At 42.7% G+C, this 16,595-nt stretch overlaps 1 protein-coding gene across 2 annotated transcripts in view; it reads left to right on the top strand.

The window, feature by feature from the left end:
- Positions 1 to 16,595, top strand: part of SIGIRR (single Ig and TIR domain containing) — a 169,544-nt gene that overhangs the window by 139,858 nt on the left and 13,091 nt on the right. For both annotated transcript variants that reach the window (XM_086957702.1, XM_086957701.1), the window contains exons 5-8: positions 3,398 to 3,538; positions 4,460 to 4,603; positions 6,663 to 6,765; positions 13,442 to 13,592. In XM_086957702.1, the coding sequence (XP_086813828.1) occupies positions 3,398 to 3,538; positions 4,460 to 4,603; positions 6,663 to 6,765; positions 13,442 to 13,592 (539 nt within the window). The remainder of the gene's footprint in view (positions 1 to 3,397; positions 3,539 to 4,459; positions 4,604 to 6,662; positions 6,766 to 13,441; positions 13,593 to 16,595) is intronic.

Below are 16,595 nucleotides of genomic sequence, written 5' to 3'. Positions count from 1 at the left end.
CAGGTGAAGACAGGCAACCGGGACAGCACTCCCAGGACGGCAGAAAGGACAAACCCAAGGAACACACTCTCCGCAGCTATTTGAGCAGGTGGAAGGGGCGGGAAGAGGACCAGCTGCGGCCGATTTGCGCCGCACAGCAGGCTGGTCCTCGCAGTCCCGCCTCTGGGCTTGAGCTTAGAAAGTACTTTTGGAATAGCGCGTTGGTGCTCCGATGCACAACGGAAAAGGATTAACCTGCTCCCTTCTGGTGTCTTGAGCCTGCGAGCGGCACCCGCGGAGCGGGGGCCGCGAGGCGTTGATTCTTGGCAGGCAGGTGAAGACAGGCAACCGGGACAGCACTCCCAGGACGGCAGAAAGGACAAACCCTAATGTATTCTGTTACTTCTACAAATTGCCTGGCTCATCTTTTAACTCGGTCAAAATGTGATTAGGTGATCGTGAGTAAAGTAGCAAGTTATCAGCAAATAAGGTCATAGTTGTCTCCCAGTCATTTCAATAAGTCTCAAAAAATCACTTGTGTTGCATATTTGTATTGTCAAATGTCTGCGTATAATGTAAAGATGAATACACTGAGTAGACATCCCTGCTGGGTTCCTTGCTGCTCATCAAGTTGTGCAGAGAGAGATCCACCCAGTATAACTAGAACTTCATCTACCCCTCATTTTGGACAACCAAATCAAATCTATCTATTATCTGTGTAAGGATTATTCTTCGGTGGATGTCCACCAGCTTCTTAAAACTGAATGCGTCAAAAATACCTCTCACATTTGCAAAATCAGATGATTTGGAATTAAAACCGCTTCCCAGCCTTAATCGTCCCTGCCCTACGGATTCTAATATGGTAAACAATCTCAGCATCTATTTAGATTCCACATTTACCCTTCCTGAGAAAACCACAAAAGCAGTTAGTATTTTTTTTATTACTGACCTTTAAAAAGTATGCTTTCTGTGGACCCTAGCTTTCATGTTTGTGTCATAAATAATCATGTCCAGTCTAGCATGGATTATTGCAGTTCCATCTATCTGGTAGCTCCAGCTAAGGTTCTCCAACATTTTCTGTTAGTGCAAAATGTTGACACCCATCCGATAGGGGGACATAGTGCCAACACATCACTTCTATTGTCTAATCATAGTACAGTTTCTTTTTCAAATTGATGACAATCATCCATCAAGGCATTTACCGAAGCATCACCCCATTTTAGTCTCCAAATTTTCATGGTTTATCCCTCTGAGAAATCTTAGATCTGCAGACCAGTTTGTATTGTCAATTCCTAAATATAGACTCTCTATAATTGGCAAAAACGAATTTTTTTCGTAGCACCTAAAATGTGGAATTCTTTGCAGCTGGTTCGTCTCTTGAAATCCTGCCTTTTTTGGTTCGGAAAGTGCTGAAAACATAACTTTTTAACAACTAAATGTATGAAATAAACTCAGAATTCTATCTGCCAACTTTGCTATATCACGTTAATATATATTTTTGGTAAAGTTATGAAGTTGAGCCCCCAAAACACCAAGAGTCAATGCATATGTGTACAAACGAAATGTAAATTTCATAACATATAACAGCGGTCCCTGAGTTGCCATATAATACTAGCATTGATTGTATGAAAGGTCAAGGATAGCCATGTGTGTCGTTGTGAACCACACGACTTTCTAATTGGCCTTTAGAAGGCCTTTTTGTATCTCTAAATATTGCAGGGAGGCGGAACATTGCGAGTTTCTACTACGCCTATAGCTGCTATTAAATTCACTATATGGGTGTGTGGACTTCATTTTTAACTGTGCTGTTCTTGTCCTCTAATCATATGGAGAAAAGCCTTCGAAAAAATGAGAGGTAATCTGTATATTTCTATTTGCCATTCGTCAGTCAATCAGGGCCAAGTGCATTGTGATTAAAGAGGTTTGAAAGTATTCTGAATATATTGAAGAAGATATGCCCTTTATTAACATATTTTGATCTGATAACATTTCTCACTTTTGGGGAATATGCAGTGGAACAAAGCTTCCCGGGGAGCAAAAGGCTGCTGAAGAAATCAAGCACATTTACAAGGCATTTCAGATTGTTAGGGCTAGTGCTTTGTACTTTGGTTGCTCTATGTCAATTACTTACTTATTAATATATGATTCACAAAATCTATATATTTTAATAGATGCACTATCAGTCTATTTGTGCTTCTGGGTCCCCTGGAGTCCTAAATAAGTGAACTTTTTATTAAAATGGTGAGATCTGATTTACATACTTTTTTGCACACGTAAGTGAATCTTAGGTATCAAAAAACATGATCTGCACCACAGATGACAGTACTTCTCCATAATATCGATTACAAAATATCACATGGACAATATATGAAGGCTTAAATAATGATAAAGGTAAGAAAATATAGGTAAGGCTAAGTTTACTATACTTAACCTTACATATATACGTTGATGATATATATATATATCGTCATGGTGCATAGATGTGAAGTTAACAATAGTAAATCTATAGTTATCTCTGTGCACTTACCTTTACCACATTTTGATCCTTGTTAAGTAGACCTAAATATTTTGGCCCCACAATGGTTTTGTCCTTAATATTCTGATATACAACCACTATTGACATTTCACAGAACCTGAGTCGGAGGGTATTTTTGAGCACTGATATGGCATTTAGAATTGTGGAAATTCCACAAAGGTCCTACATTTTCTACATTCGTAAGTTTAATGACTGTGAAAGAAATTTGACGTTTTCAAGGGCAGGTCAAGATGTAGCTACTGGGACAATTAAAAGCCATTAAAGTTGTAACTTCCTATGTATTCACAAACGATCCTCAGGGTTTTTTCCACCCTAGCGGAACACCTAAATTTACTTCTAAAAACTGCTGGATAAGTGTACATTTGGAATGGGAAATTGCCACAAGGACCCCCGATATGTTCAGGGAGTGTATTGTAAGGGACCTAAGGGACAAGAGTATGCAAATGCACATTAAACATCAGACAACCTACAGCCACTGCAGGCCTGGAAGTCAATTATTCATCGTAAATTACAGTAGAAGTAGGACTTTGGAGAATCTAAAAAATAACAATTATTTGAAGGTTATAATTGTAAGCATAGAGTTCATAATTATATTAATCTTTCACTGAATCAGACCAAAATCTTGTGTTGGTCAGCCAACTTTTCCCATAACTTTCTACACATCACCACAAAACCCTGAAATTTGTGCAGAGGAAGGGTGTGGGCTGAATCCTCTAGAGATCTTCCGTATTGCTATTTGACCTGACTCTTTACAAGGTACTTGTTCACATGGAGTGTGAAGGCAACTTCACGTGATCATTCCAGAGAGATGCTTACCTATAGCCCGTCATTGGTGAGTGAATAACCTGCCTAATCACCGTTGTTTTTTACTTACCTTTACAGAGCCAACTGGGCATGTGGCTGCTATCGTCTTCGCCCTGACGATTCTGGGCCTGCTGCTCATTGGTGGACTTTTGTATGTGAAGTGCCGTTTGAATGCCAAGCTCTGGTACAGGAACAAGTATGGAGATGTGGAGATGAATGGTAAGTGACACGTGCCAAAGAATAATCTAAGTACATAAGTAATCGTGTGACACACCAGCAGAGTTTGCCTCTTGAAAGTACTTTATACATCTTTCAGTATACCTCAGACCTGAATTGTACCACCACTGCTGTTCGACAACTATCTGGAGGGACTTAGTGGCTGCAATACAGGTCTGCAATGCCCTTGCTTTTCTTGTACTGGGGCAAGCACTGGGCACCTCAGTTATGCGCTGCTGCACCTTCTTCAGTAGTGGAACTCACAAACGGAGTGTGTCGTCCCATCTACCTTTGAACTTTAGACAAGATGAGAGCTTCAAAGATTCAATTCCAAGTGTGAATGGCAGTCTTGTGGTATATTGATTATTTCATGAAAGTGTCCCAGCACACCCAATCACCTTTAGACCTTTTTAAAAATGTACTGGAGACAAGGTGAAGAAACATTGATTTAAAGTTGAAATCGATCATGAGATCCCTCATATTAAGGTCATTGTACTGCTTCATTCTATAGGTGAGTTTATCAGCAGCCATTTATTTAACCAACCCCAAATTCAAACGTAAGAGAAAAGAGGTGGCAAAAGAGGTGGGCAGTTGGATCATTACAGTCAATTCTCTTGAAGCTCCTTGCAGGAGGGGGCTGTAAGAGAACCAGCACGCCAGAGATCAGGAGGCGAATTATCACCAAATCTAAATGGGTGTTTCTCTACCCCAGGGAGCCCAAATATGAACTGGTTGTTTCTTTCCACCACGTGTGTCCTGTCAAGTGAAACACTCTTCTTTTTATCCTATTCCCAATATTTTTACAGAAATCACACCTGAGATTGCATTAGTGTATCACAAGTTTGAACCAAGGCTTCACTACTCATTCTTTACTCCTTCTTTCTCCACTCTGTGTTGGAGTGTCCTTTCCGTCCCATCCTGCAGATGGCAAGCTGTATGATGCATATGTCTCCTACTCTACTGCCTCCGATGACAAAAAATTTGCAAACTTCATCCTGAAGCCTCACCTGGAAAACCGCTATGGATACAAACTCTTCCTGGATGACAAAGACATCTTGCCAGGCTCGGGTAAGCCACACTCAACCACCGCTAAAATGTTCCCACTGCTGTTTGTGGCTTTTTGACACTGCAGGCGTCTGGGGATTGTTAGCCATACACAATCACTTGGAGACCCTGATATCGACCACGCACAGCCTTTTGGATACCGTGAGTTAAGTACAGATCCTTGGGTTCTGTTTGTGTTGTTTATGAATCGATCCTTGGGTGGTGTTGATAATATACAGAACATTGGATTCCAGGTTGGAATTGCTATTTGTTGCACTCACACATACAGTGTTGGGTGATGTTTGCCTGGCACACATTAGTGGATTGTCTTGGTTACACATGCGGATCCCTGGATGATGACAGTGCTACACACAAGTCTGAAAATTGTGTTGATCACAGATTGATTTCAGGATGGTATTGCTGAAAAGCAGATCAGATGTATGCAAGTAAGTAAACCAGGAATACAATTACATCATAGCTTTATAGCTAAGGTAATACTGTTATATATAGGATCAGATGTGCTCTACTTCCTAGAGCTGCTGACCTTGGAACAAGGGGAAGCAAGTTCGAATCCTGACCTCACCACAATATTCTGTGATTACAGGCAAGTCTCGGATTCTTCCTGTGTCTAAAAAGAAATAAGGTGTGTAAAGTAGCTCCTGCATCGGGGTCCGTATTCATTAAGAGGAGGGGGCTTCACAGCCCTCCTCCCTAAGTCATATAGGCTCCAGGAAGCCCATCCCTAGGGCTGAAACATTTAAAAAAAATTAGAGGCGGCCTGTGCGGCCCCCTCGTGGCGTCATGTTAGGCCCTGGCGACCCCATCCCCCAAGGCTTATTTTATATTAAAGGGGAGGGGGTCTGCATGACCCTTTCCCCAAGCCTTATTAGGCCTTGGGTACTCAAGCCCCCAGGACCGTTCAATTATTTTTTTTTACTATTAAAAGAGGCGGGGACATGCGCACCCCTCCCCCTCAGCCTAATTAGGCCCCGGAAATCGCTTCCCCCGGGCCATTTTTATAATAAATGGGAATGAGGGCTGCATGCCCCCCTCCTCGAGCCTTATTAGGCCCTGGGGACCCCCTCACCAGGGCCACTACTTGAAATAAAGGAGAGGGGGCACCCTCCTCTTGCCGTTATCAGCCCCAAGGACCCCTCCTCGGTGCCAACATCACTGGATGCCATGGTGCCGACCCAGCACACCCACCATACACTCGCTGAGGGCTGCAGGTGGACCCCTAAGGCCCCCGTAGCCCCACCCAGCTCCCCGTATGTAGCGGGAACAAAACCAAGTTTTTACCTGGCCACGACGGTGCGGGCAGAAAAACCGCTGTGTCCCGGGGGTGGGCTTCCTGGAGCCATGTAAGGTCCTGGTTGGGGGCGACTGCGCTGCTCCCTTCCCTTAATTAAAGTAATTGGCCCAGGGGGTGGGCTCCCCAGGCTATTTAATTAAAATCAAATTCTATTTTTCAAGTAATAATTTACTTTAAAAAAAAATATATATATATATATACATATATACACACACACACATATATCAAATACCTACCTATACTGTCCTGCGATTTAATATCCCTTCAGATGTAGTGACTCCTGTTGTAATTATAGTAAAACTGACCTGCGATAACCACATGTACAGGGGAAGGTTACGAAGGGGAAGCATCCAAATATGGGACTAAAAGAATTGTACAGAAAACTGTATGACTAATACTGTGATCTATTTACACGTCATGCAAATTATGTTGTCAAGGAAATGCTCTACTAATTATATCAATAAAAATTGTTTAAAAAAAATAAAAACTGACCTGCGATGTAGTGCCTCTCGGTGATGTGCCTGTGGTATCATGACTCCTGATATAGAGCCCAGGATGTAAGAGAGTACAACAAGCTAATCTATTGATGGCTGTGCTGTTGTTCACCCACAGAGTCACAAACCCATCATATGTGGTGTCGGTCTTGGTCAAGTACTTAGCACAGCTGCAAATAGGTCATTGGATGGCATTTATCAGACCAAGGTGGTTGGGGGGGGGTTTACCTCAGAGTCATGTCTAGATGTTGTTAATCCCTCCGGACTATTCCAACAGAGCCCTCAGCTGAACTTATAATGAATATCAGCCGCTGCCGCCGACTCATCGTAGTCCTCTCACGGGCATACCTGGAGCAGGAGTGGTGCACCAGCAACTTCAGGTATGTGTGGCAATGTATGTATGTATTCAGGTTTATGTTACATTCAGACAATGATGTAGAATTTCAACAGTTACTGATGTCTTGAGTTTCTATTACCGTATTTGGAAATGCGAGCAGGCACTTCATATGGAACTGTTCCTAATTGAGCGGGGCCAAAAGCTGATTTTCATAAGGTTGATACTCGTCTGAGTGGCACAGAAAGCAAAAAATTATGGACTGGAGTACTGGTAATTAAAAGCGTTCCACTCATTAGTTTTTTTAGGTTGTTTGTTTTTCTCAATGAGACTCCCAGAGTACGATGGGTTACCCGGATGTGGATCGCCATGCATGCCAAGCCATAGAGTCAAACTGCACCTCAGTAATTATAATGATAATATTAATAGTAGTAATGTTATCTTTTTTTTACAGTGTACTGATTTCCACATTTCAGCTATTTGAGCTCTCTGAAACTAGGAAAAGTTGTTCTTACCCAATTTATGATATGCAATTTACAACTCAAAGATTGAAATCTGACACTGCCTTGCTGGGTTTCAAACTCATGACCTTTAAACCACTGCATTGGCAACAGTGAGTTTTCAGCTCACCAGAACTGGCTATGAAGCGCAATAAGGCCAAAATGATCTGGGATTACTTTTGTTCCTGTCCAAAAAAGGACATGGCCACGCTGTTCCAAGTGGACCAGCACTGAAGTGTATTCTCACAAGATTGTTTTATTTCAGTAGTGGTACAGTGAGCAAATAAACAATGGACGAGAATGCTTGAGATTGAATCAAGCATCCCACCAATCATTTGTTTTTTTTGTCATTGCTAAATAATATTCCCTACCTCCTAACAATATTTCCCCTGCCTCCTCCTACTTCCATTCCTTCCACACTGCATCCACTTGTCTTGATTTCCAACCTGGCTCCATTTTACTCATCCCTCGATATCGTTTCTTTCATGTCCTCCTTGGGCAAACATCACTCCAATATGTATCTTTACATCTTCCTACTACATACCCTTGATCTCATCATTGGCCCTTTGAATTGTCTTTGCACTTACATCCCCATTACACAACTCCATTAGGTTGCCCATTTAAGTTCTGTCTTTTGAGTCTTATGATGTGCTTTCGATTCCACTCTTCCATGTTTTCTCTGGAACACTCTTGAAATGGCACTTAAGCAATTCCTCCCTGGCATGCCACTCGCAGTTCACATTAGCTTCTCTTCATTTTAGTTTCACGTGTGTTCTTAGCCTGGCCATCCTTGACGTCATGCCTATTTTGGCATGTTTCCCTCCCCTGTCTTCCTTTGGTTTGTGTGCATATTATGCTGCCCATTTTGGCACGCCACCCAATGTGAGCTTCAATTTGGTGTGCCTCCCCAAGCTGCAAAAACCTTTGGTGTATCAAGGGCTCCCTGGCGTGGATGCCCCCTTTTAAAAAAAGTGTTTTTATTTGGTTTTGAAAGTCATGACAAAAGGAGCACAAATATGTGCTGAATACAAATAAGAAAATTCTGCAGAAGGATATCAGTACATCAGATGTTTCCACATAGTTCAATAATAACAATAACAAGAGAAGTTAAAGAATCAATAGCAATTTGACAGGAACAATAGATCAAACTGCATGGGTTACACGTTCTGAGATGATACGACTTTATTCGCATCATCCTGGATATCCAACTCATAATAATTAATCCAGCTACCCCATATCCTATAAAATATACTTTGGCGGCCCTTGCTCATATATGTAACTCTTTCTGCTGCCACGTATAAGTTCATCCTAGTCAGTATCTCAGGTACCCCCCAGTTATTTTGCCAGATCCCACTTTGCTAACACCAGGCCCAAATTGCAGAATAGTAATTTCATTTGTGGGAGATTCACATCATTGGGAAAATAAGAGGAAATATTTAGGGTCTTCAGATAGCGTTATGCTATTACTTTACCCAGTTCTAGGAGTACCTTTTTCCAGAAAAGGTGTATGAACGGGCAGGCCCAGAGTGTATGAAAAAAGACTCCCCGCTGCTCCTCCCTGCATCCCAGACATTCAATGATGCCACTCTCTCCATTTTGTGTGGGCGTGCCCTATCATAGCCGGTGGAGGATTTTTGACTGGATCAATCCAGATCGTCCAGTACCCCCATTTTGTTCTCTCATTTGCTTCCAAGTTTCTTCTGGGTGTCGGGCATATTATTATTGAGCCCCTTGTCACAACTCTCCTTGGCACACCTTTTTTTGTTTTTGTCCCTTGGTTTAACTCCCTTAATGTATCTCAACTTTGTGTGTCTCATTAAATTGTTTCCCTGTGGCATATTTCTCTTTGGTGTGTCCCCTCTAGAATTGTTTGCCCGTTTGCATACCTTCTCTTGTCATATTAACCCTTAGAATATCTCACCTAGGCTGCTTCCCCTGGGGAGGGGCGGTCTTCCTATGGCATATCTCCCCTTGTCATATCTCCCATTGATATATCGCTCCTTGGCACAGTCTTTATAAAGCGTGTTCTATATTAGCTGTCCCTTCCTGACATATCTCCACTTGTGTGCCTCGTAAACATTCCCTCTTTGGCATGCATGCTCATGAATAGGCCCTTGGCTTGTCACCAATTAGTCCAACTCCCATTGTTAAGTCTTCTCTTAAAGAGTTCAATGTATGCAAAGCTTATCTCTGTTTGCCGCCCCCTTGGATTGGCTCCTTTTGGTGTGTTTGCATCACCTTCGACTGCCAGCACATAGATTGCTTCTCCGTGCATTGTCACTTCTTGGTCTATGTTCCCTCTGTAACCCTTTATTGGAATGATTTCCATTGGCTAGTCTACCTTTGGCATGCTTTCCTTTGGCTTGTCTCCGAAGGCATAGCTCACTCCGATATATCTCTTTATGGCGTATCTTTTATTTTAATTAGTTCCCTTGGAATGTTTTCCCATACTGTGTCTCTCCTTATGGTATCTATCTTTCACATATCCTCTGTGGCATGCCTTTTATTATAATGTCACTTCTTAGTTTAATTTATCTGACAGTCTTGTCTAACATTCCAACAGTCTCTTGTTCAAAAAGAACAATTGATGGACAGAATGCAGAACAATGTCATACATTCACACCAGTACAGACATCTCGACCTAAATCCATCCTTTATTTGCTCATCATGCCATTCCAGTTTGAACCCAGCCATATGCAAATCAGTCTTGACCCTGTGCCTAATGGGAACAGTCCAGCCCGAACTGCCAGGCCAGTCTCTTGTTGGCATGTCACAAATGAGCATGTCTTTTCTTGGGAAATGTTCCCTTGCTGTGCCTCTTTCTTGTCAATCATTGCTGTGTGACTTAATGATCTGCCTACCAATGTTATATGGCATGCCTTCCACTGGAGCTCTCTTTTTAGTGTATCCTCTTGGCATACCTCTCCTTGATATGTCTTCCATTGAAATAATTCCTCTTGGATGTTTACCTTCTTACTTTGTTTCCACTTGGCATGCTTCTCCTTGTATTATTTCTTATTAAATTATCTCCCCTGACAATTCTCCTTGATGTCTCCCCTTGGACCACCTCATGTTAGCATTTTTTCCTTTGGCATATCAAAACGTGTCAGATCTCCCCTTAGTATTACTTCCCTTCAGATCTTTTCTCTTGGTGCATCCTCCTTGGCATAGCGCCTCTTGGCATGGTTCCTTTTGACCCCCCCCCCCGTATTACTTTATTTGCTTTGTTTCATTTTGGTTTGTCTCCCTATTGAGTTTCTTCTTGGCATTTCTTTGCTTGGTTTGCACAGTTTTTTTTAGTGTGTCTCCTTTTGCATGCATCCCTTTTGAGTGTCTACTGTTGGGCTTCCTCTGCTGGAATTGTTTTCTTTTGGATCGTATCTCCTCTCCAGTCTGGTGGCTGGGATTCCCTTTGGCCTCATTTTAGGGTGTTTCCCCTTGGCATGCATATCTTTTATGTGTCCACCAACAACATATGGTAATTCACAATCCTGAAGAAGTGCTGTCAGAGCTAGACCCTAACATGGCTTTCTTGATCCATCGGGCTCAAACAAAGACGTAGGTCTCTGTGTTAGAAAGAATGCCCTATAGTGGATTTACTTTATTTGAACATGGACTATGTAGAAAATACACCCCCTTGACAACCTGCATAATAATTCTGAGTGGATGTGAAAAAGGCCAACACACACCGGGTTACGAATTCAAGCTGCAACCACTCAGACCTTCTAACGGTCTGTTCACTAAAACATACAACTCGTCAGTGAAGTTACGTGACCCAGTGCTGGCTTAAAACACTGCACATGAAACCACCACAATGCTCCTACTAGTCGTTGCCTTGAATTCAAATCCGGTATGTTTGACAAAACTCTGTCAAGATATATATATATATTTTTGGTATATTATGTGGAGTCTGTTGTCTGAGATGATTTTCATGCTTGGGGTTTTTCACGAGTCTTGGTTCTTACAATTATTATTCCAACCATGTAATGGATGCTTCACACATGGCCACTCAATTTAATTATAGAAGGAATTTGTTTTGTCTTCTTTTCATGTCTTTTACATTCCCTTGTTTTCTTCCCTCCTCTTGACATGTCTTTTCTTAGTATATTCCTTTGACTTTACTTCCTCTGGTAAGTCTACTTTTGTCAGGTCTCCCCATTGCATGTCTGACCTTGCTGTGTCTCCATTTACCCTGTCTCTCTTTGGAGTGAATCCCCTTTGTAAGTGCCTTACCTTAGCATCTCTCCCTGGGGCATGACTCTACATGTCATGTCTCTCCATGGCATGTCTCCCTTGAACCATGATCCTTTGGAGTAGCTCCCATTGGCATATTCTGCTTACAATGACTCCCCTTGGCATGTCTTCCTGTGGCAAGTCTACCCTTTCTTTATCTCTGCTTGGGATTCTCCCATCGTATTGTTTTCCCTTGGTATGCCAGCCCTGGGATTTTCCCTCCATAATATATTTCCCTTTAATGCATCTTCCATTAGTTTGTTTCTTTATTGTGAGTCCCTTTTCGGAATGGTTACACACTTTCCTATTCATGTCCGCTGTTGGCTAATCTCCCTTCCTGAGCCTCCCATCAGCATGTTCCCTCTTGATGTGTTCTGCCTTGATGTGTGTGTTTTCCTCTCATTGGTGTATATCCCCTTTAGCTTTTCTTCTCTTTGCATGGTTCCCTTCTTCTGTCTTTCATTTGTGGGGGTATGTGTATACCCTTATGGTGTGATTCCCCTTGGAATGTTTCTCTTTTTCATGTTTTCTCTTCGCAAGTCTCCCTTTTGTGTCCGTTCCTTGAACTGACAGGTCTCATCTTCATGTCTGCCCATGGCTTAACTTTCGATGGGAAATCTCCTTGTAGCATGGCCAGATTTGGATATCTCCCCTTGGCATGTCTCTTCTTGCTGTTCCTTTCTTTGACTTGTCTTGTTCTGCTTGGTACTCTCTTAATGAGGTTCTCCATAACATGTCATCCCTTGGTGTGTCTCATCTTAGTAGCTCTCTGGGGTTTATTGCCCTTAAAGTGGCTTACCTTGGCTTCGCTCTTTGGGAGATGTCAAGTGTTGTCTCTTCCCAAGACTTATCTCCTTGAGTATGTTCATTTAGAGTGATTTTCCTTGGTGTTTCTTTCCTTTGAATGTCTCCCCTTGGTCTGCCTTCCCTTGAAATATTTACCCTTGGTCATCTCTTTGCCGGATTGCCTCCCTTGGATTTCATTTCCTTGCCATGTGTCTTTTGTGAGTTTTTTGCTGGAATAATTATATGACTCGTCGTGTTGTCACTAATTAATATTTTGTATCTTGGTGTAGGTTTCCTTAATGCGTCTTCCTTTGTGGGGTTTTCCCTTGGTGTGTCTGTTTTATTTGGATGTCTCCCCTTGCATATTTCTCCACTTGACCTATCTTGCCTGGATGTGTTATCTGTTTAAGCTTGTTCCTTTGGGGTATCTTACCTTAGAGTCTGGCCCTTTAGTGTGTCTCCCCTTGGCATCTCTTAAATTGGTGTTTTTTACCTCACATTTCTTCCCTTTATTTGACTTCTTCTTGCATCCTCCTCTTGGTGTGTTTCCCTTTAACTTGTTTGTTTCTGACAAGTGTTCCCTTTGGTATTCCATTAGGGTGTATCCCCATGGATTGTCTTCCCCTAGCCTCACTCTCATGGCATTGCAACCTTTGATCTATCTCTCCTTGGTTGTATTCTTGTTCTATTTCTCTTTGGCATGTCCCCTTTTGAATTACCTCTTTGAAATGTCTCCGTTTAACGTTCCCCCTGTTAGCATGTATTCCATTGGCGTGTCTGCCTTTAGCATGCCTCTTCTTTGCTTGTCTCTCTTTAATGTGACTCACACTGGAGTTTCTCCACTCAAATTGGCTCTTTTTACTGTGTCTCCATCTGAGTTGCTATCTCTCGGACTAACTTCTCCTTGCCATGTCTCCCTCTGGGGTTTCTCACCTTTATTTGTCTGCACTTGGTATGCTTTCTGTGATTTTCTTCCCTGCAATGCATCTCCTCCAATATCACTAACCACTCCCCCCTCCTCCCCTCGCATGGTCACCTGTTTACATTTCCTCCTCCACACTGTCCTGTAGAATGTATCTTCTTCGTGTGACCCTCTGGTGCATCTCCCTTTTGTCTTTTCCATTAGCATACTTCACCTTAGATTATTGTGCTTTTATTTGCCTGTCGACTCTGACACATGGCTCTCTCCCAACTTCTCTCCAGGGAGGGTCTCTGGCGGCTAATGGAACTCTCCAAGAAGCCTACTTTCATTGTGTTTGAGAGTCAGTACAGAGAGCTTTCATACCCTGCCATTAACTTGCTCAAGCAGTACAAGAGGGCACTGTCTTTCCTGGTATGGAGGCCAGGATCCATGGTGAGTACCTGCAAGGACCTGCCACTGCTACTGAAAGGTGCTGTGATCTGTGGCATTAGTTTATAACCATGACTACCTATAAAAGGTTTGAGACAGAGACTGTGCAGAGATGTTCTTTCCAACTGTTCTTATGATGTGGATATCTCCATGCTGAGATATACTTCTTTCACCAGCTGTCATTTCTTATAACCAGGTTTTTTCTGTGGTGTAGTATGCTCCCTAAGGTTGGCAGTTGAAAGATATAACAGATAGCATGCTACGTCTCTTGGAATCTTTGGTGATTATTACTACAGTGGATTAAGCTTGCCTTATTGCTTGCCTAGTGCATGTGGGTGTCCCTGGGCTAGCACTGTGTAGGTTTCTTTCTTCTTTGAATAATAGACTGCAAAGTGTGAGAATCAGGGACCCCCTTTCTCCATCAACTGCAAGTCTCTGTCATGGACTTGCTCTTTAATCCGACATCCTCATCTACTACTGAACCAGTGGGATACATGTTTATCTGCATGTCAACATCCTGTTTTATCAGTTTTCCACTGTGCCAAGAGGGTTGTCTGCTTTAGGTGAATGGATGAATGCAAATAGCTGTTTTTTGAACTGGTAACAAGATGAAGATTTTGATTGCAAGTCCTGAACATCTGTTAAACAACTATGATTTGTGGTGCCCCCTGTCTCTTTGAGTTCCAGTTATATCTAAATTAGAGTGCTTGCCTGTTTGTATGAATGCAGATTTGCACATCAAATTCAAGGTTACTTCTTTGGTGAAGACCTCTGTTTTTGTACCTACCATTGTATTGTCCAGTATATCATGCAGCTGTAGTTGGAACTTTAAATAATTTGCGGCATGAGTATGAAATGCAATGCACGCTGGCATTCTTGGCTACCAAACTGCAAGAATGTTGCAGCAGCAAGACCTATTTTTATAATAAAGAAGTGAATTTTTAAGATTTCTGAATTGGCTGTCTGTACACTACAAGATTTCTTGTAAAATTGCATGTTTCCTTTTTACAAAACTTTATGGACGGTGGACAGGTCCCTAAACACCAACAATTGTAGCTCTATGGAGACTGATCTTAGTAGTCAGCATCCGTAGTTTGTCTGGACGGCAGAATGAATATTTGTGCTATACCGTACCATATCAGAATGGTAGCTCTGTTTATACTATTCAACAGAATGCTCAAAACATGCTCCTCTGAACTTAAAACAGTGAGACTTTTGAATGGGGTTACTGTGCATGTTTTTATTATTTTGAGGTACTTCTAATGCTGAAGCACATTAGGAGTAGTTGCTGTCCTGTAACTCCAGTTCTGTAGTAGGGGTATCTCTGTTATAGTCATAATCTAGTGAATAGTCCCGCCCATGTGCGTGGACCCCGGCAATCAAAAATAATCTCTTAAGTTGTCAAAACATGCAGAAACTGCAAAGACACTTAAGAGAGAATTTAAAGACAAATAATGCAGCCTATATCCACAGGCTACACTGTCCAGTACTTCAACTAGAAATTCCACCAAATAACACCACACACAACACAGCCTGCCCAGTTTCTACCATAGAGAAACTTGCCTCTACCAGTAAAAGACTCTGGAATGATAGAGAGGAAGGCATGGACAGACAAGCCCCATAGGCTGCCATTATGTGGCTTAAAATAGGATACTGTGCCTTTAAGAGAACTTTCCAGAACTTCTCCCAATATCCCAGAATCCATAGCAGGTCCCTCTACTTTCAGTTCTTTTTGAAGGTGAAGCACGCCAGACCTGTCGCATTCCTTACATGAAGAAATATCTCCACCGGGGAGGAGGGCGGGCGCTTATGACTATAACAGAGATACCCCTACTACAGAACTGGAGTTACAGGACAGAAACTACTCCTTCTGTAGTAGGGGATCTCTGAGTATAGTCATAATCTAGTGAATAGAATGGCAAGCCCATCCCCACACCAAAGAGGCGGTGGAGAAGAAAATAACGCCACTACTGTGCGAACAAATTCCGCAGCGAAGCCTGCCCAACCTGAGCGTCTGCCCTGGCATCAGTGTCCAGGCAGTAATGCTTAGCAAAGGTGTGAACTGACTTCCAAGTGGCTGCCTTGCAGATTTCAGCAATTGGCACGTTACGGAGCAAAGCCGTCGTGGCAGCTTTGCCCCTGGTGGAATGAGCCTTAGGCTTACCTCCTAAAGTCTTATTAGCCTTTTGGTAACACAATTGTATGCAGGACACAATCCACCTAGAAATGGACTGCTTAGAGGTAGCAAGACCCGTCCTGACTGATCCGTAATTAATAAACAACTGGTCAGACCTACGAATATCTTTGGTTTTATCCAGATAAAATTTCAACACCCTCCTAACATCCAGGGAATGGAGAGCCCTTTCCGCTGGAGACGAAGGATTCTGAAAAAACGTAGGCAAAGTTATGGTCTGGTTGACATGAAAATCAGAAATAACCTTGGGAAGAAATTTAGGGTGAGTACGCATAACAACCTTAGCAGCATGAAATACAGTATAAGGTTCAGTACAACACAACGCCTGAATTTCACTCACCCTGCGGGCCGATGTAATGGCCACGAGGAACGCCGCCTTCCAGGACAGGTGCTGCAACGAAGCCTTATGAATAGGTTCAAAAGGCTCCTTCATCAACCTGGACAGCACCACATTCAGTTCCCATGAAGGCGTACAGAAAGCTGTTCGTCCAGTTGATCCATAACGCATGCCCCAGCGTCCCCTGCTGGTAGTACCTGGAGGCGAAGTCTCTGCATTTGCTGTTTTCGGCGGTGGCGAACAAATCTACGGCTGGAGTTCCCCACCTTGCAAAGACTTCTCCTAGTACTTCGTCGTTTATGACCCATTCGTGGTTTTCCTGAACCAGTCTGCTCAGTGCGTCTGCCTGAACATTCTGCACACCTGGCAGATGGGTGGCCGTTATCGTAAGTCCTCTGGCTAGGAGCCAGTGCCAGATCGCCTGCGCCTCCTGTGACAGAGTGCGTGATCTCGAGCCCCCCTGCTTGTTGAGGTA

Source organism: Lissotriton vulgaris, chromosome 2_1, assembly GCF_964263255.1.
Source record: "Lissotriton vulgaris chromosome 2_1, aLisVul1.2, whole genome shotgun sequence".
NCBI lineage: Eukaryota > Metazoa > Chordata > Amphibia > Caudata > Salamandridae > Lissotriton > Lissotriton vulgaris.
Note: the sequence above shows the minus strand (reverse complement) of the source record. Positions and strands in the feature narration are given on the sequence as shown.